Source organism: Ascidia mentula, chromosome 6 (assembly GCF_947561715.1).
Source record: "Ascidia mentula chromosome 6, kaAscMent1.1, whole genome shotgun sequence".
In the NCBI taxonomy this organism is placed as follows: Eukaryota; Metazoa; Chordata; class Ascidiacea; order Phlebobranchia; family Ascidiidae; genus Ascidia; species Ascidia mentula.
In genome coordinates, this window is record NC_138571.1 from 4,683,372 (window position 1) to 4,703,252 (window position 19,881).

General features: G+C 37.7%; 2 protein-coding genes and 1 non-coding gene across 3 annotated transcripts; 1 reads left to right on the forward strand and 2 right to left on the reverse strand.

The window, feature by feature from the left end:
* Positions 1–1,504: 1,504 nt before the first annotated feature.
* On the reverse strand, positions 1,505–3,913 carry LOC145905747 (uncharacterized). Its single transcript, XM_082993029.1, has one exon. It carries the CDS (start codon positions 3,799–3,801, stop codon positions 2,101–2,103), a length of 1,701 nt encoding a protein of 566 aa, XP_082849155.1. The 5' UTR covers positions 3,802–3,913; the 3' UTR covers positions 1,505–2,100.
* Positions 3,914–7,838: 3,925 nt separating this feature from the next.
* Positions 7,839–7,912, forward strand: Trnat-ggu (transfer RNA threonine (anticodon GGU)). The gene has a single exon. It is a non-coding gene; the product is annotated as a tRNA-Thr (tRNA).
* Positions 7,913–9,691: 1,779 nt separating this feature from the next.
* LOC145906952 (tudor domain-containing protein 5-like) lies at positions 9,692–18,947 on the reverse strand. The gene is made up of 16 exons (XM_082994400.1): positions 18,875–18,947; positions 17,541–18,749; positions 17,042–17,251; positions 16,302–16,575; positions 15,765–15,861; positions 15,249–15,471; positions 14,599–14,783; positions 14,249–14,375; positions 13,634–13,783; positions 13,204–13,263; positions 12,950–13,146; positions 12,035–12,200; positions 11,594–11,906; positions 10,993–11,216; positions 10,483–10,594; positions 9,692–10,007 (listed from the first exon to the last, which is right to left on the reverse strand). Exons 1-16 carry the CDS (start codon positions 18,945–18,947, stop codon positions 9,692–9,694), a joined length of 3,936 nt encoding a protein of 1,311 aa, XP_082850526.1.
* Between the last annotated feature and the right edge of the window lie 934 nt (positions 18,948–19,881).

Here is a 19,881-nt window from a genome sequence, read left to right on the forward strand (position 1 = left end):
CTGGGTATTCAAACTCAAGCTTTTTGGGGAGAATTTGACCGACATCGCACAAAGTTTTAAGTGCAATATTTGCATAAAAGACATTGTTGTCATTGTTGAAGAATAATTTCCAAAGTAATAAAAATAAACCTAATGGTCTCATGCGGATTACAAACTTCAAATTAATGTTCGAAGCGTTGGATATATGTGGGGTTAAAACCACGCAACTGACAAAAAAAGTCCGTTGTTATCAATGTATGCGGTTGTTATATAACTTGTCATGGGACGCTTACGGGGCAATGGTTTTGCTAGGCAGTATAGGCCTACATCTCCTAATTTAGTCATATGTCAATAATCCTCCAAAACCAACACTAAGAAGTGTTTGCTGCCAAAGGTTCACCATGTTGACTTGGCCGAGATTCCAAAACTGACGAGTAGTAACCCCGGTCATTGCCCCACACCCAACACCGGTCGTCGCTGATTGGTGGAAATGTTGGTTTGACCTGGGGTTGCGAAGTAAGGTAACCCAGTTACTAACTGGCCTGTTACATAACTTTTAAGTGTGCTAGTACAGTATGAATTGTCACGTACGCATATAAATTTTTGAGTGCATTTTTTGCAAATCTACTGACGATTAAAAATGCGTTATGCCAACTACATATTTAGTCGTCAAACGGAGTTTTCTAATTCTGAAAATTTACCGCAATTAATTAGAATTCTTTTAAATGAGGAAATGGAATCATGCGACAGTTGTTGGACAAAGCAAACACATTCCCGAAAATATAATATCTTAAACAAATAATAAATCATATTTATTTCAATTTAATCGCAGGAAATGAAAATGTCCGACGAATTTAGTTTAGATTTTAGCACAACTGGAAACAGATTATACTGAAATGATATAACAGATTTTAACCTAACGGAAACATAACTTTTTATGAATGTGGTAACGAACTAAGGGTGGAAATCGTTGCAACCATAGGGCGACTTTGCAGCACCTAATAAAAAGATCTACTTGACATTACATAACACCGAAGCCAGTCGACCTACATTCCGTAAGGAGATGACAAACACAAAGAACCGCATACTAAAAAGGCGGGGCAACAAGACGCCAGCCAATCAGAGCGCTCCAATGAGAGGTAGATATGGGGCGTATGTTTGTTAAGTTCACAACTGGGAACGAAGTCCATCATGATTACGAGAAGTTGTTGACGCGATATGTTGGGACATTAATGCCTGGTCACTGTGTATCTAAACCATACATAGGATTATTCAGGGTTGGGGATTGTTACGATAAAAACTTTTGGGGCAAAACATAGAGTTTATTTTTTTACTACTGATCTCATAGATGGCGTCAAGATTTTGCAAAATTAAAACATTTTGTTTGTTTTACACATATTTAAAGACTGGCAATTACTGTGCTCTGAGATCAGCCGACTATTGACCTGTTTCAATGTAGCTTGCTTAATAATTGGTTTTACCTAAAAGCAATACCTCTGAGAGTAATACTCGTGTCCGTGCACTTTCAGGTAATTTATTATTTCATTTCCTACGCCTGAGGTTTCATGGAAAGGAATCCACCACGCTCCAATGAACACGTATGTATAGCACATGAGAGTAAAGCGAGAAGTAAATACACAACGTAACACTGTAAGTTTGAAGAAAACGGAGCAGCAAAAATTGAATGTGAATTCGTCTTTTGAGCTGTTGCGTTCAGGTGGGAATTAAAGAGATTTTTTTGACGTTGAATGACGAAGTAACTGCAGATTCCAACTGCAGTCAGGACAAATATCGACTGGTAAATTACATCAACAACAGACGAGGTTGGAAACGCGAAGCACCACGAATCAAAACAAAGCGTTACGTATGTTGGCACAAAAAAGGTATTTTCGTCAAATCACGGATAGAAAAAGGGGATGATTTCCACGGAGGATTAAATCAAAATTGGATAATTTTAATGACCTTGGGGAAAAAGTTGATATTGCTTAGAGAAAAACAATGATTTAGATTTTTAAAAAGCAAATTTTGGTAACTTTGCTGAATAATAAACAAAACAAAATTGTTTTTTAAAGTAAGGCTATTGCTGCTGGAGTATTTTATTCCAAGGAGTTTGAAATTAATCTAACACATTTGTAGGACGACCTTTGAGTTTTGTCGAGTAACAAAGGGAATCTTCTTGGCTAAAGAAACACTGCTTAAAACCGGTTTTAACCAATCACCGACATTGAGTCCTCTTTCCATCATTGCTTCGGCGAGAAGTTGGACGCTTACATTGATCTGTTCACATATGGTTTGAATATCTTCACGTGCTTTCTCGCCAACCGATTGGAGCTTTCTCACGAGGGTTTCACCAGAACAACGAAAATAAGCCTGCAGTTTGTCCACGTGGTGGCGCAGGTGGTCAGCGAGCCACTGCAGGTCAGCGGGGATCATATAAGACCGCGTGAGTATAAAGTAAGCCAGGCGATAGGCTTTATCGATGGGGACTCGAACCACCAGGGAATCGCGGAACGACCAGAGGAATTTTGCAAACGGAATTTTTGACACGAAACTATTTCGCTCGAACGCGTTCTCTAGCGCCTCCAACACGGGTGGCGGAAGGTGGAATTCAACTTTTAGGACATTGTTGGCGTCGACCGGGTAAGCATGAATCACTGTGAACGCTTTCTGTCCTTCAATTTCCTGGGTCGCGGGCGGGAATTCAGGAACAGGAATTGTGACGTCACCGCAGGTGTTTTCGTTCTCGTCAAAACACTCGTTAAACTCGACATTGGTAATATCTCCACCGAGCATGATTTCTATGGAACTCTCTTCCGAAGACTCACTGTAGCGTGACGAGGTGCGTCCGTCACGTGACTCGCACTCAACCGTGAGCTCGCTGACGTCAGCAAGTTTTTTAGCGGTTTGCGACAGTCGCCGTGTGATTCTCTTGCGCTCATTGAGTTTATTTAACTCGGATGAGAAGGTGAGGTTCCTACGACGAGGGTGGATCGTTTCGAAGAGTCCGTGATCGCATAAATATTGCACAGTCTCTCTGTAACCTTGGGAACAGAACTCCTTTAGCTCCTCCGGGTCTTTCGGGAAGAACATCGATGTGCAGCGATACAAGTTTGATGCGTTGAGTTGGATACTCGTGTTGACAAAACTCAGATCGAGTAGAGAAGTCGAGTTGTCGTTACGCGGACAGATGTCGCTGTTTCCAGACCACGGCGAAACGGTGATTGTGTCGTCATCAGCTGGGAGGTTATTCGAAAGCCCCCCATCCACGTATCTTACTCCTCTGTACTTTGGTGGGAAAAGCCCGGAGTAAATTGGAACAAAGCAGCTGCAGATGAGGACTTGTATGAGCTCCTCTCTGGACTTGTAGTCACTCACAATAACATTCTTTCCATCACATAAGCGGGTCAAGGAAATATGTAGCTTTCCTGTGGCAAGTTCGTGGGCGTTTTCCGGCAATCCAGCTCTCAGATCACGGATCAAGGACTCGTTGAGGCGAAATCCGGGACTCAAGGGCCCCAAATATCTGGACCTGGCGTCAGACACGATCTTCATAGTGCGGTGACAAACTTCACCGAAACAAACATCGGTCAACAGCATCGTCCCAATGATCGACCCGGCCGAGCAACCGTAAATACGATCCAGGTTCCTCACCAACTTCGGCGCGTGTTGTTTAAGACAACTCGCCACTCCAATGTGATAAATTCCGAGGAATCCGCATCCAGAAAACGAGATGCTTTTTGGTTTTCCGCCCACGTGAATTGTGTTAGCCGGGGGGTTCCCCTCTTCGTTGACGGGGTCAAATTTAGATGGGGGAATCACCATTTCTGCTGCAATTATTTTACACTATTGAAAGCCGAATCTGTTGTTTGGAGAAAGCAGTAACGTTATTATTTCATTATATTTGTAAATATATTATTACATAACGGAAAGAGCAACGACTGTTTAGGTTTAGAATGTAAAAATGCGTGTCTAACAATTGAACGTATATACTTTCTACACAAGATGTCCAACTAAAATGTTATCAGGGTCGGGGAAAATCATTCGTGTACGACACACACTGAAACCGCAATATGCCATATGTTGCGCCATCACTATTGCAACCAATGTCAGCATAAGAAACTCACACGGTGGCACCCTAAAGTCTATTATTTCTCAGCCTTTCCCAGACAAATTACAATTCAGGCATATCGTTTTTTTTTTAAAGTTATTGAATCTCAAAAGAATAAAAATCAAAATTGCGCAACACACATTTAGCACCAGAAAACACCAGATCATAAAAAATCCCATTCTCCCACAGTGTTTTATGTAAATTAAACCGTTATACAAAGCAGAGGGAAGGTAACGTACGTACAAAGTCCGTAGTCTGTATGTTGTAACTCCACCACGAATAACCCGACATCAGATGAGATTGCGCCATATGTACAGAATGCACATTATAGTTGCAATCACTAAAGGTGCAACTTGGTACAACCTACAACAACTTGGTGAACATAAGCACGAACCAGTGGTTCACAGCCTTTACATCCCGCGGCACACTTACGTTGGCGTTATCTTTAACGGACTTTTTTATGAGGTTATTTTTACACTATAGGATATGATATATGGATTGGCTCTTACAGTGAGCGCCTTTGCTTAACCCTAGGATTTATAACATTAACAGTTACACTCTAAGAGGGTCAATACGAACCTTACAACTGACTTTATTCTTAACACCTAACGTGCTTAGAGGCCCCGCCAGAAGGAAAAATACCAACCTTGCAAAAATCCCACATCTTTATTAATTCGTCATTTTCAATACTTTAGACCTCAAACGTTTTTAAACCGTGCGCTCACGGAAGTAAATGTAACAGACTTCGGGTTCAAGAAAACTCCACAACAACTGTGCTGGTCTAGCGACCGTGAATCCAATAGAGACATATCATATAGTGGGATTTTCATCACTGCGCAAGCCAAATAGCTTTGGCATTTCTATTTCGATCACTTAAAAGTTTTTCGAACCTCAAATAAAGATTGTTTTTTAGTTTAGTTTTCCTTTTTCATCGAGTCAAACCATAACAAAACGTAAACATTGCTACAGCATTTTTACATCAGCCACGGTTACCAATAATTTGTTGCCATTTGATCACAGCCATCCACGTGAAACCGAAAACTATATCTATGGAATCCGTGTTGTACGGTATTAGCCGGCGACCAAAACGTTGAATTTAATAATAGTCCCAATCCAGAAGAGCCCCTCTTACGTCACATTTTACCAGCATTAAATTGATCGCGCGCTGACATTACAATGAAAATTAGAACGTTTCCGATATACCACGGCAGTGGAAGTAACACTTCGAAACACAATTCGGAAAAAGTAACACCGGACACTTTCCTTCAAAAGACCACAGTTAAAATGTTTAAACATCACTTTGCTTCGCGATAACATAATATAACAAAAATCCAATTTACAAACTTAACGCAAACGTTGGGCAGAAAGTTTTCCAAACTTTTTTCAACACGCTATGTTTCAATCTCCAAACAATGACAAATAAAACAACCCGTTTGAACCAAACCAAAAAAATGTTGCGATCAATACTGGCACTAAATTACTGAATAATTAACGGCAAATATACTAACCTTCATACAAAATCGCTTCTGAAGGACTGCAGGGCAAAACCTGTTTATACCAAACAAAAACAACACATTGTTTCCACTATGCCCAATGGCGGAAGTCGGTAGTAGCTCCGTGCCTTCTCAGAACAAGCATAAAAACATAAACAGCTGTAACGCCAGCCTTGCATACAACCCAATGTGGTTGACAAACAGGCTAACTTACTTCAAGTACACGCTTGTGAAATTACCGAAACATTTCGTATGAGGTTAAAACCAAAACATTCTATGGTTAATAATTGTTGTAATTTCAAAACATTTTGTTATTTTTATCATTTGCTCAATCATCACAATACACTTGTAGGGCTATATCTTTCACACCAGCTTATACATCTTTCAATCGACAAATAAAAACGCCATCCTACATAACATCCTCTCGTTGAACTCAGCTATAAACAAAAAAAGGTCACTAGTCTGCGACAAACCATAACAAAACCACAGACAAATATATTCTGGCGCCCACTGGGTCCGAGGCAACACTCAAATACAAGAACTACGCGAACGTTCACTTCCCTGGCTGCACGTTCATTGGCTAATGCTGGAAGGCGTATTCGTGATGGAGCATTTAGCGAGACCTGCAAGGGAAAAAAGTCGCTTGTGATGTCACAAAGCGAATGGCGCGTCAGACGGATTGACCCGCGTCACGCCATTTCACGCTGGGGTTACTCTAGGTTACTTTTCGTTGTCAATTGCAGTTGTAAATTATTCAATGTTTTTGAAAATGTTTTTCGCTATAACTTTTGTAATAATTCATCATGAAAACTACGCTGTCCATTGAGTTGATTAAAATTGGTGCAGAGCCTTGATTCAACATTATGTGAGGTTTAACCCAAAGTAACCCCGCAACGTGACCCGAAGTAACATATTTACAGTAAAGTTGTTTCCCCATTGCAATGACTTATAAAATAAACACCAAAGAAGGTCAGCTGATAATTATTAAAAGGAGACACTCAGAGGTCACCGGACTCGAGCCAGTTTATGTGACGTCACGTTTTAGGAATGCGTCAACGGAGAATTCGGGTCGTTCAAATTAAAGCGACCGCAATCAATATACGGATGCGATTCGACCCTTGCAATATAAATTATTTTGGATGATTACATTAAAATGCACCTACGTCATAGCTTTAACAGGGTCAAAAACAATAGTGGTGAAAAAGTTTAATATTTCTGCAAGATATTAAACCAGATGCTAGAAGGCTGTTAGAGTTCTGCAGGAAAGCTTAACTCCGTCTAAATCCTTCGTTCCATCTGCGTTTAAGGAAACTATCAGGTTAAGAAACATGCGTGCATAACTTGATCTGCTTCAGGTTCAAGTTAACGTGTCTGTAAGTCCGGATTATAATTTTGTGCTTATATATGCACAAATTCATCGTTGGTTAATTAATTTTAAGCCGCTCCTTGAAATACGGTAGGTTGAATAAACCTCATACAAAAATGATGTTTGTGGTGACGTAAGAATTCGGTGCTTGACTGTCAGGGGTGCTCGATATCTTATTGGCTCTGTGTACACCTGTCTTGTTTGTATACAGTTGCGCTTGCTTAAAATAGGAAAAGTCTGTTCAAAACAGTGCACCAAGAGATTACTAAAAGTTAACATAGGGAAAATATTTCAAAAAGGTTTGGAGAATTTATCTAAAATGGTTTGGTCAATTTGGCATTGTCCTGTCGGGAAAGCAGCAAACGTTTATTTCGTAATTCGATGTTTATACAACAATACCGCATAAGGTCTTACAAGCTCACCCAGCAACTTGCCACATATTCACAACAGCCAAAGAACATACTTCTAGTGCACGCCCTGCCTTTGCATTGCTTCGTTTGTTCACAATTTTTTATTCGAAACACTATTCCAGTACATCCGTTTTCTTCGTATGAAAAAACACATCGGGCTCGTCGACCGCTTTATCGACATCCGTGGTTGCATTTAAAAATTCGAATCAGAAAACCAAACAGATACCTGATTAAAATTACTTTTAATACAACTTAGGTGGTACGCGGCGACCTTGTGTAACCTTTAGGTGGTACGGTGCGCAAGCGCACAACTTGCCAGGCAACCTTCACATATACGCAGGGGATCTCTACCACCGTATCAGATAACGCAGTAATATTTCATGCAATGGCATGATTGACAGGAAAAATCATCCCCTACGTGGCAAGTTGTGCGCTTGCGCACCAGTGTACCTTGGCCACAATATACCCCGTGAAACCACTGAGCTCCTGTAGCTCAGTTGGTAGAGCGTTGGGCCTGGTTAGCCCAGGGTCGTGAGTTCAAATCTCACCGGGAGCTTGATTTTTCAAATCTAGCTCCGACTTGTCAGGAAAAAGTGGCTGATCCAGCGGGGCTGCAATGCCTGGGCTGCCAAGCCTGCAAACCTAATGATCGCGATACGATAGCTGTGATCGCCAAGCAAGGACCTGCGCAGTGGGGCGATCCTGCCAATCATCCCATTGCATGAAATACTATGTTATGTATAGTTTACCATTTAGATCATATTTCAAGGATTCGAACTGCTTGGAGACTTTCCGAACTTTTTTCACTATGAAGCGAGCCACAAAAGTCACTTGCTTAGTTAACAACATTCACTGGTGTATGTGATTTGCAATCGCAAATTAATTGGTGGTAACTTTTGTGGATCGATGCGATTTACCGCATGTAAAGCACAAGAGTTGGTTAAAGCTTAGCAACTTGAGAAACTTAATCGACTTTTCCTGATACAATGTTAAATCACAGTGTTAAATTACACAAAACATAATGTTACATCATAGAACAATCTGATTCGACCTAGCGTTGCAATGCAATCGTTCAAATCATTCTGCTGCCGCCTTACTCAATAGTAACCAACATACTTCTGACCTGTTCGCACTGTTACATGCAAATCGATAAAAACTGGCAAAAATAATAGGCAATAACTGTGGTCTTTCCGTGTGTCTTTAAAACATGAGACCACAGCACCACATGCTTGCACAAACCCGAGTACTTAGTGCCGATGTTTCCGTCTTAGTATTCCTGTTATTGTTATTGCCCTGGTTTGAACTCTTGTTTGGTTTCAGCTCCACTTGATGAGCGACAGACAGAAGAGGTCACTTCGGTTCGAAAGGATTGATCACTGGTCGTAGTTTCTTAAGTTTGTAAGCAGGTCAGTAGTAACCTCCATTGGGAGCAGTTACATATAAAAAACATGTTTGCTATTGCATTAATTAGAATTAGATAATCTAAATACACTAGTGTAAGGTGCCTGATATTTCTCTGGTGTAAATACGTAATTGACATGCTGAATCGTCATAATCTGTGTTTTGTAGACATATCAACAGTAGAGGATCTTATCTACAAACTTTAGAAAAACAAATAGTAGCTCTGCGACTTGGTTCACAAACACACGAGCGACACCTGGCGTAGGCAAAAATAAGCAACCTTTGTCACAGTGGCGCTATTTCACAGACGGCGAGTGACAAGTCTGCCCTGAGGCCACGTGGTCCTAGGAACCCAACCCATTATACCACGTAGACCCACAATAACTTGGCTTCGAACCCCAGTGTTGTAATTTGTTTTTGCATAGCGTTCCAATCTCGTTGACGTCAAAAAAAAGGAGGCAGGTTCTTCTGGATTCGAGCTGCAGAAAATACACACAAACCATTGTAATAATTTTGCGTGTATTGACCACTTATACGCGGTCACGTATAAAGAAGTCAGAAAATCCTCTATCGAAACAAATACCCGCCTTCACTGGGTTTCGAACCCACACTCCTCCGCACCATGATACTGGTTTTCTAACCTAACGCATAACCGCCAACCACTAAACTGAGTTGCTTATTGTTTGTCACAATAAGAAGTCAGTTTTCTTTAGGTATTTTCTTTTAAATATTTTTGATAATCAAGAACACACATGATTCACAACGAACGGAACTTCAGCGAAAGGAACATGGGTTTGGGAGAACGAAAGGAAACACAGAAATAACTTTCATCAAACAATCGACATTAAAACAGCAAAAAAAAACAATAAATATACTGAAACCGAAAGTTCACAATACCAATCTGCACAACTTTGTCATTGTTATCAGATGAATTTCAAACATTATTTGACGTGAAATGACTTTGCATCCAAACAGGGTTATATTGTTGAATGGGGGTCCCAGGGGGTGCTGAAAGGGTCTGGCTTTGGGATAATAGAACTGGAAATGGGGTCTGTTGTGTCATATTTTGCAAATGGGGTTCGGGGGCATACCCAGAGTTAGGAGGGCAGTAGTAAAATGGGTTGGATTGGATTTGTGGAGTAAATGTTGACATTCTGGGGGCCACAGTTACTGTTGGGGGTGCCAAGGGGTCGTGTAGGGTCTGTAAACGTTGTTGGGGCTTAAATGGAGGTGATGAGATCTTGAGTCCACTAAAAAATACATGGTTACGATCAAGTTTCAAACAACAATATGTTTATGTACAGCAGGGGTTGACAACCTTTCCTTGGCCACTGATCAAATCCAAACTTTGTGAGGTCTTGGCGGACCGCACAAATTATTACCAACAATTCCTTTCATTTAAGCAATGTTATTAAAATACCTCCTTGTCGACCACAACATAACAACACCTGTCGGGACATTCGGTTACCACAGTCAAGCCTTTGTAAAAAGTTAACTGAAATTTGTAGAGACTGTGAGCCAAATGATTTTGCTCAGTGGCCAAGGTATGTGCGGACTGCAGGTTGCTGACCCGTAATGTACAAAGTATGTAACACTGAAAGCATATAAAAAGCATTTACTATTAAAAAATAATGGACTGGTTCAAATGGGTCTTTTGTCACAGAAATCCCGCAACAGGTTTAAATAAAAAAGTGCATTCCTAAATAAAAAAGTTGAAAGTATTACCTTCTTCCGGTGTTGGAAAGAGACATGGCAGCAAATATATTTGTAACTGGGTTTACTTGTGAGGGTGGAATCACACCTAAACATTCATCAAACGATGAGCTCGGTATTTGACCTTTAACATAAAAATATACAGAAAATGTTTGCGAATTTCTGCAACCATTCTAGCCAACAAAAATACCCCCAAATTTAAACAACATATTTTTTGTTTGATTTGACCTATTTCCAACGCCTCTTGTTGTGCACGACACAGGTGGAAACTTACTTTAAAAATAACAATATACCTCATGTCTAAACACAGTTCTACATAAAATAAACTGCGTTTTAACACGAGGTCAATTTATATTGTAATTTAAAAAAAGCATTTGTGCGCTTTTGTGCAACCATGTATGGCCTCCAGACTTTGACTTGACAATTACAAAAATTTATAAGAATAAGAGGAGCTGTTTGCAACAATTTGTGAAGAAATATACAGAAAACTCCACTTAATAATATAGAACCAGAAATAATTACCAATGCTGGTTTTTGATGAGCCCACAATAGGTTTAGATATAACACATGTTGTGGAAATTGGTTCTTGCAGGTCGCTTGTCACAACTTTATTCACAGTATGTTTGGAACTTGTTTTTTTCCCCTCAAGGACATTTTCTACAAGTTTTATCCTCAGGAAAATGTCTTCCAATTTTTTGATGAGTTCTGTTGATGGATTTGTCACCAGCTCATTGAGGAAAGCTTCTCTACAAAAATAAACAACATAACATGTAACATTTTTTCAAATAGTTTTAAAAAATGGTAAAATGCTCTTAAAATAGGTCCTGAATTTTCAATTTTTGTGTTACTTTCATGAGAAGAGTCCAAGAATAAAATCAATATTTGAGGATTTCTGTATATTTATTGTAAACACTAAAAACAGTTATTTTTTATACCGTATTGTTGAACACTTTAATCTTAACATTCCAGACAACTAAATGTAAGTGGAAAATGTCAACAACAATATTGTATTGTTACTTGTTTCAGTTTTTCTGTTTAATGGCAGTGAATGATTCTGCCTGGTCATATGATCTATGAACATTTCTGCATTCCTTAACCAACAAATAATATGAATATATTTTACCTTTTTTCAGTCATGTTGTGTTTTAAAGCCTCCAGAATGTCGACACCCGTCTTTTTAATAAATGATTTAAAATCTGTCAATTCATCGACTTCACTCTTTTCATCACACGAACTTGATTTTCGTGGACTTTCACTCTGCAAGGTTTGTTTTGTTTTTGCCAGGGAAGATGACTCACTTTCTCCAAACCTAGAATGAGATGTTGTCATATATCCAGGTTTCTGGGATTTGATTGGCTGAGAGGATGTTAAGCTTGAATGACTGGGACCGGCAACTTCAGTGTCGCTAACACAAGGGGGAGCTGTTTTCTTTGTATCTGCATAAAATTTGTTGATAATTTAAATTTTTTTACACATGAAAAATTAAATAATCAAATATAAAAAAAAAATCATAAACAAACATACAAATAAACCAGAACATCAACATTATTTGTTACATGCCAACCTGATTCAAACATTTTTCTTTTGTCTTGTTTTAATATTTTCATGAAGAAATTGAGTATGTCAGTTTTTTCAGGATAACCGATGTCAACAATCATGCTGGGAACATCGCAAACTCTGTACAATGTGACAAATTGCTTCAAAACACCTTTCACCACAGCTCCCTTCACCTTTAAACAAAGACCAGAAAATTAAGTTCCAACTTTTGCAACCAATATAAATTATGTACATGATTCTATCTTCTATACCAGTGTTTCTCAAACTTTTTCCAATCACGTACCGCTCATTGGTTTTTTGATACACTGCGTACCACCGTATTACTATACCATAACTGTTATGACATACCACCAATGAATAACAATTTAGCCAATATCACAAGTTGCTTGGATTTCTTTATTGTGCATTTGTGACGCAGTAGTATCGACGTGAAACTGTTGCACAGTTGAATACACGATGTCAGAATTACTTCAACAGTGCAACAATTTCACGTTGATACTATTGCGTCACAAATACACAATAAAGAAAACCGACATCATGTATTTGCAGCGGTTTTGGCTTCTGCAAAGTGCGGCAAATTGTATAGAGTAAACTAAATCGCGTACCACTTGAAAAGCTCTCGTGTACCACTAGTGGTACGCGTACCACAGTTTGAGAACCACTGTTCTATACACATTTACAAAAACATTTTTTCCAACTGTTGCTTAATAGATCCTTATTGCGTGCATATGCAAGACAAAAAGTTATTTTTACAACAAGTAATGAGCATGTTTCATGGAGGTAGTAATCAGGAAAACCTTTTTATGAACAAAAGTATGTATCACAATTCACAACAACTTGTGAATGTATTGTAAAGAGCCATTATTCACACATACACAAATTCCTCAGACAAAATTTTAAATTTTGAAACAAGTTTAAATACTTTGTGTCTTTCGAGCTCTGTAAAAAGTCTTGCATGCTTCACATCATTGGCCAAAACCAACTCTTCAAAGTGGAGTTCTTTCATAATCAGCATGGGAAGAAGAATATCTTCACAATCAGGACGAAATATTGATGAAATCTCAGCACTTGTCAGGAACATATTTCCCTCATAGTAAATCACATGAAAAACAAGTGTGTCTGAAAAAAAGCTCAAAATTATTGTTAAGAATCAGAAAATTTGCCCGGATTACAAACCAGAAAACTTGTGGATTTCTACCGTGTCGCAATTGACGCCTTCCTTGCTGGGAAATGGTTCTAAAAGTATTTATGTATTAGACTCTGGCATAAAACTAGCTAATAACACAGACAATATCTTCAAACACAATCTATATATATACATATTTACACACATATGCAAGAGATCCAAAATAGTGTTTACATTTTTGTTAACTTACTCAAAAACCATTGTTTTTATTGGTATCCCTGCCATTTTATTTCGCATATATAGTTTTCATGCACATTCAGTTTTTATGTGGAAAATTGAGTTTCAATGAAAACAACATTTCAACAGAAACAAATTAGAGATTTGGTTTCAACATTTCTGTAACTCAAGAACTTTTGCCTTAATCTAAAATGACATTCAAATCCATGCCACTTTTAATGAAACATATCTATTCACGACAACCTTGCAAGTTTCTTGTGTTGCAGTTGCACTGTTGAGAACCTGGTTGTTGTGTCACATATCGTGACATGATGCACTCAGCTTCATTAAAAACCTTTCCACTGCATTTGCCAACAAATGGTCCCATACTTTCTTCTGCCTTTGGGTAACTGCCTGTAATTAAATTTCACTTTTTCTCGCAACCATGTAAAAAATATTTTTTATGAAGTTTCATAAATAAGGATTTAAAACATGTTTCAAGATTCTTTCCTTCGAAAAAACCTTTTCATAAGAAAGTATGTAAAAATGAAGTATAAAGTAGTAAGTAGTTACATTAAACCTTTAACATACTTTGCCATGAAATTAGCAAAATAAGTCTTTCCTTCACAAAACTAACAGTCACTGACATAAGTAAAAACCAGTGGAAACATAAAGTGGTTGTAAGTTCGCAACATACACAACCTGAATCAAATTCAAGCCTTTTTCAAATAACACCACATAGTTCCTAAATTTCCAACTAAGAATACTTCTAAAAATCTAATCTAGAAGTACAAAAAATAACAACACATTCCGACCAGTTCATGGAATTTAGTGATCTTGCAATAACTTTTATTTAATTTTTTGAAAGATCCAACTGACCTGGGGGATTAAATATATCCACAGGAGGAGCATGCAACTCATAAGGAGGTGGGTCATCATTGGATGGTAACATATTTGTTGAAGTTGCAGTTCTGCTTTCCGTACAGGGTACAGCTGGTTCTACAGGCTGATACAAAAATGAACACTTTTATTTAAACAGTCATAATTTATCAAGTAATAAAAATCACCGTGCTTTAAGTAAAATTATTGAAATAAAATAAAAATTCCAAACAGATGATTCATAAATTATAGTTCTTGTCCATAAAACAAAGACAAAATCTTCATACAGGCTTGTAAATGCTAAATAAAAAACAGACAATATTTTTTTTCACTTTGTATGCAGTTGAAACCTCCACAGTGTTTTGGAAACTGTTCAAGGCATCTTTGATTGCTTGTCTTTCAACCGCAGTTGAATTGTCATCAACATAAATTGCAATTCCCTTCTCAATCAAAACATCGTTCAGGTAAATATCAACCGTGTCAGATTGCTTCGTGTCACAAACCAACAGGGAAAGCACCCCATGTGCATCCACATCTTGTTTGCAAACATGGAAAAAACAAATAAAAAACAATTTTTAAACAAAGCAGAACACAAACACATACATATAAATATTTATACAAATAGTGTCGCCATGCCATTTTTTAACTGATGATGGCATTTGTTTTTGCCGAAAAATAAATAAAACATTTCTGCAGTCTCTTCATTTTGAGTAATATTAGTAAGTCTGTTACCAGCATTCCTAAATATTGTCTGATTGGCAAGAAAACGCAGATGTTATGTATATTTTACATATGTTTACTGTATATATATATGCATATATATATATAATAATAATGAAATGACAGCGAATAATAGAAATGCATAACCACTTGCTTTACCAAATTTACATATATTAAAAAATACTAAATAACGTTCAATAAAAGCAATTAGACAGAAATTAATTAATCCTCGCGAAATACCTTTTTTTGCAAATGTAAAATACAAAGCACAGCAACATACCTGTTACAAGTGCCACAAGACTTTTGTCGCGACACATCTCCAACATCACTCTCCTTGTGTCCGGATGCCACTTATCCATGTCGGTGGGTTGGAGATGAGAGAGTCGGGCTGGGATCATCTGAGCAGGAAGAACTTGGAAGACAGTTTTCAGCAAGAAGAGAGAATGAACAGATACTGATGCCACATCCCCATAATCCACATACAAGACTTCCACAAATCCACACTAAACATAAGTTAAATAATCTGATTTTGTACTTAACCAAAATAATTGAAAAAAAAGAAGAAAAAACATAAACACAGAATTTTTGTTTTGAAAACAGTTTAAATCTGTGGATTCCTGCCCTACGGAATTAAAAATAAAACAGTTAAACAAATATAAGAAAGCATGATTTATTTGATGCTTACACAAATTATTTTACAATAAAATATGATATTTTGCCTTAGTATAGTTGCAAAACATGTTTTGAAAACACTTAATACCAGATAGGTTAAACTTTCTAACTATGTCTATCCAACCTCTGGCTCCTTGACAACAATCGCCCGATTCCAGTTTTTGTCACCATGGTAAATGGTCACACAGATCTGACCAACATGTATCAAATGCACCGGCATTCTACAATAAACCAAAATTATTGTTTTTAACTTGTTTACTATCAAGTTAGACTTTTAGAAACTAAACGAAAAGGCAACAAGAAATAACATGTCGACTGGACGTGATACAGAGATCTTCAACCTTTTTGGCACTATGAAACCCTTGAAGAAGTTCAGCAAATTTTACAGAACCCCAATATTAAGAAAACTATAAAAACTTGTCAAATGAAAGATAATCACATATTTTCCATTACTTAATGTTGTTATGTCATGATTTAATGACTTGGTTGGAACCCTTAAGAAATGACGAAACCCCTAGGAGTGATTCCCAGGTTGAAGGGTTCTGATGTAATACAACCTGATCACAACAGAAAGCTACAACTTTACTATAACAGTACCTACACTGTATCATAGTATGAACAACAATTTATATCATCAATGTTTGTATGATACTTCGCTCACCTGTAAAACTGTCCTTCTTGTTGGGAGTAACATTTTTCCAGTTGATCCATAAGTTCATCCAAAGCGACAGTGGTTTCCGTGCCGATAACTTGAATCATGAATGAAGATGGAGAATTCACATGGGATATGAAAATGTCAAAATAATCCCATTCTTTGGTGGGGGTCACAGGTGAATTGTAACAAACGCCACTTCCCACAGCGTCAATAGGAACAGTTGGGGTGTTGTCTTCTTTTTCAATGAATACCTCGGAGGCAGAATGGAGAACAAGTTTTCCTGGGAAAAAAGTATGTTGATATATTTGTCGACAAGTTATATGAGCAAAAGTAATTTGTTGTTATGATCGTATTTTTTCTGTGGATATATTTCGCCTAAAGTTAAGACATCGTCAGTATCTTTCGAAAACAACATCTTTTTAAAACAAAACAAGTTTAACAATACATGAACTGACATACAGGTCTAGGACTGCATGTTAATACACATGTTGTGAGTTAATGCAGACTATACAAAATGTAAAAAAAAGAACAACAAAATAGATAAATTATTTCATAAAATAAACATGCAGTCCTAGATTTTATAAAAAAAAGAAATAAAATAAATTCATTCAGACAGAAACTGACGATGTCATTACAGGGCAAAATTGTACCACACACATTAACTTTTGCCTAATTGTAATACCCTTACATCATACATTCAACAAACATAATCTTAGTCTTTCATTGTTGCCCCATCTTGCACTTACCATCTACACAAGCAAGTCTATCAAGCAGTTTGACGATAAACTGTTCAAGTGACGAAAATCCGAGTTCTTCAAGTGGAAAACTTTTTCCAAACTGAATTTCGTAAATTTGTGCAAGGCTGGAAAAATTTACTCCCTCTGGAAAGCGTTCGAGCAAAGTTTTCAGATGTTTTTCGACCTTGGTGAAGCTGCCGGAAATCTTTTTTGATGAGCCTGTGACACAATGTTGTCAATTAAATCAACAATAACAGCTGTTAGTTATTCACTCAAAAAAATATTGTCAACCGAAGGATTTAGGCCAAGAATTGGCAACTTTTTAATGCAACAAGTCACTTTACAAATTATGTCAATACTTCAATGACTGGGCCTGCCATGAATAATCAATCACTTTATGCAAGGGGTTGCTGACCTCTGGTTTAGAAGATCACCATAATGTGGAAGGCCAAAGACTTCAAGTAACTCTACAGTCTACACAAAATAATAAACATACACATATCCTTACCAGCCTTGTTACAGTTCTTGTTGTCATATTTTCGGAGACACAAGATCCAATCACTGGTTTCGGTTGGGCGACAAATACTGACTTGGTCAGTTAGAGTGGACATGAATTCAATCGTACTAAAATAACCTATCCGACTTAGGTTAAACTCCTTATCAAATTTTTCCTTGTACTTTAAAGGCATTTTTGCAGCATGCAAACCCATTCTGTTGTCGTTTAGTAGCTCAATGACTTCATTTTGTAATTCCTTGCATTTTGGTGGAGTGGTGTGTGCAAAAATGGCATCAATGCTATCAAGCGCCGAGTTGAGATTTGCTGGTGAAGCTTTTTCCAGGAAAGACTCACTGTTTTTCACAAGACCTCCTGTATCACAACTTTTTGCGGAAGTTTGCTTGGCTTCACTCGATGATGTTGTGAGTGTTGGTTTAACTGAAGAAGTCAATGGACTCACAGTACTAACAGAAACAACAGCTGAACTTTTGCTGGGGGGAAGTGGGCTTGACACCTCAGATACATCATTTAATAGTTTTGTGATCAAACTTACATGGGTATTCTGGTTTGTTTTTTCTTCACTTTTACCCCCAGTGGGTCCAAAACATCTGGGCTGTACTTTATGGCTCCTCGGCACCGTCTCTTTGAGTTTCACTTTGCCACTGACAAGCGCCTTATAGTCCAAAGGTGATTTGGGTGGAAAAATGTACAAATTGTTGCCAGAACTATCACAACGGCCAAATTCTAACCTGGCAACATCAGGCATTCCAAATATCATATCAGGTATCTTGGAAACTGTGTCGGAAGGCAAGTCAAATCCATTCGTTTCTTTGTACATTTCGGGTAATCTAGATACAGGAAAGCCATCTGGGTGGGCATTGACAAGTTTGTGAACAGCCGTGCGAAGTGCCGCTGTAGGAAATTGATTTAAAGATCGAAATGAAAATGGTTTAAATCCAGTTTTTCTTTTCGGAGATCCTTCAGGGAACATTCTATTGTATCTTTTTGGCTTTTTTTGTTTTTTAACCATTTCTAAAATATGATTTGTTTTTTCATCAGCAATGCCATAGAAAAGGGCCTGATTGTGTTTCACCGTCACATACAAAATGTCAGTTAAACTTCGAGCAAAATCTCCTGCAGAAAAGAATCCAAACTTTCGGTGTGGAAAAGGTTCGTGTGTAACCGCATAATAATCTTTTTCCAACATAGATAATGTCAAACCTACAAAATGTGCAAGGACAGTCTGGTTAACTAAAAATACTGGATGAAACGCAGAGAAACACAATAAAATATCAGCAACATAGCAAACAACAACAATTGATACAACGGCAAAATGATATTCTTACCATTTGGTGCAGAAATAAGCAAACTTCGAATCACTTTCTTCACTTCTTCTTTTGAAGCAACCAAGTCAGTCATGTTGGCTACAATTGGCGACAATTTCTGCGATTTTCAAACTTTTGTCTGTGATTGCAGTTGCTAATTTAGTCTACCTAAACAACAGAAACTGAAATGATTAGTTATTTTTATTAGAAACAACACAAAAATCTATAAAATAATAAACATGTTACACAACCAAATACAATTACTGTTCATTTATGTTCATTAAAGTTTTTTTGAACCAAAATAAGAACTACTTAAATTCTGTTTTCGTTCAATGAAAATTCTACTAGGCCTGCTTGTGCAAAATCAATCTCCCGAAAATGTCAACAACAAAATAGGATTAATTTGTATAATTCGGCAATCAGCATTCTGCAAAATTACAAACACGTGGTTTTCGCGCCGTTTGAAGAAAAGGGGACTACCCTAATTTAAACCTTTAAACCATAGCGCCCTCTGGCGCTATGCTTCAAACATTTGATTCTGTCATAGAATAATAAAACTTTTTAGTATTCTGTGATTGTTCAAGTATTCTATGATTCCATGGTGCAAAAGAGCAATCAAAAGCCCGATTTAAGTTTTTAGCCTAATATTTTTATAACCTTATACTGGATCTCTTTTTCGCATACATTGAGCGTTAAAACAACATAAAAAATAATCAAAAAATACGCCAATGTTCAAACAATTAACAAAATTCAACAAATCAAGGTTGTCCGCGACCCGTAGTTTTAGGATACTAGCGAACAGTAATTACAATGAACCGACTGACAGCTACTTCAAGGGCATACGGTGCATAACCCAGTATTCGTGTCTGCGGAGATAGTTGAGCTATATGTTGACTTATTTTGTGTGAGATATTTACGACCCATAAAATTCATGTGTTTCCCCGCAGTCGCGCCTCCCGGTTTGTGATAATGTTTTTTGTTTCTTTCTTCACGGAACGTGTTTTGTCAGATTTTCTAGTTATAGAACC